Here is a 253-nt window from a genome sequence, read left to right as displayed (position 1 = left end):
CGAGCCCTGCGCGGCCACTCGCACTTCGTCAGCGACGTGGTCATCTCCTCCGACGGGCAGTTCGCCCTCTCGGGGTCCTGGGACGGCACCCTGCGGCTCTGGGATCTCACCACGTGAGCCCGTGGGGACCGGGGTGGCGGCGGGGGCGTGTAGCGCATCTCCCCGCTTCCTTTGGGAGAGGCGCGAGGTCGCTGGGGCAGCGGGAAACGGAGTTGGATCCCTTTTTCCTGCGCACGGAGCCGGGAAGCGTGTC

At 70.0% G+C, this 253-nt stretch overlaps 1 protein-coding gene across 1 annotated transcript in view; it reads left to right on the top strand.

Annotated features, from left to right (window-relative positions):
- Positions 1 to 3: 3 nt before the first annotated feature.
- The window catches only part of LOC104516843 (guanine nucleotide-binding protein subunit beta-2-like 1), a gene marked incomplete at both ends in the record, with an annotated part of 1,449 nt that continues 1,199 nt past the window's right edge, over positions 4 to 253 (top strand). Inside the window, one exon of the mRNA XM_010161317.1 lies at positions 4 to 113. Within this exon, the coding sequence (XP_010159619.1) occupies positions 4 to 113 (110 nt within the window). The remainder of the gene's footprint in view (positions 114 to 253) is intronic.

The sequence above is a fragment of the Eurypyga helias genome, unplaced genomic scaffold (assembly GCF_000690775.1).
Source record: "Eurypyga helias isolate BGI_N326 unplaced genomic scaffold, ASM69077v1 scaffold38491, whole genome shotgun sequence".
Lineage (NCBI taxonomy): Eukaryota > Metazoa > Chordata > Aves > Eurypygiformes > Eurypygidae > Eurypyga > Eurypyga helias.
The sequence above is the reverse complement of the archived record's forward strand: the minus strand, read 5'-3'. Positions and strand labels throughout refer to the sequence as shown.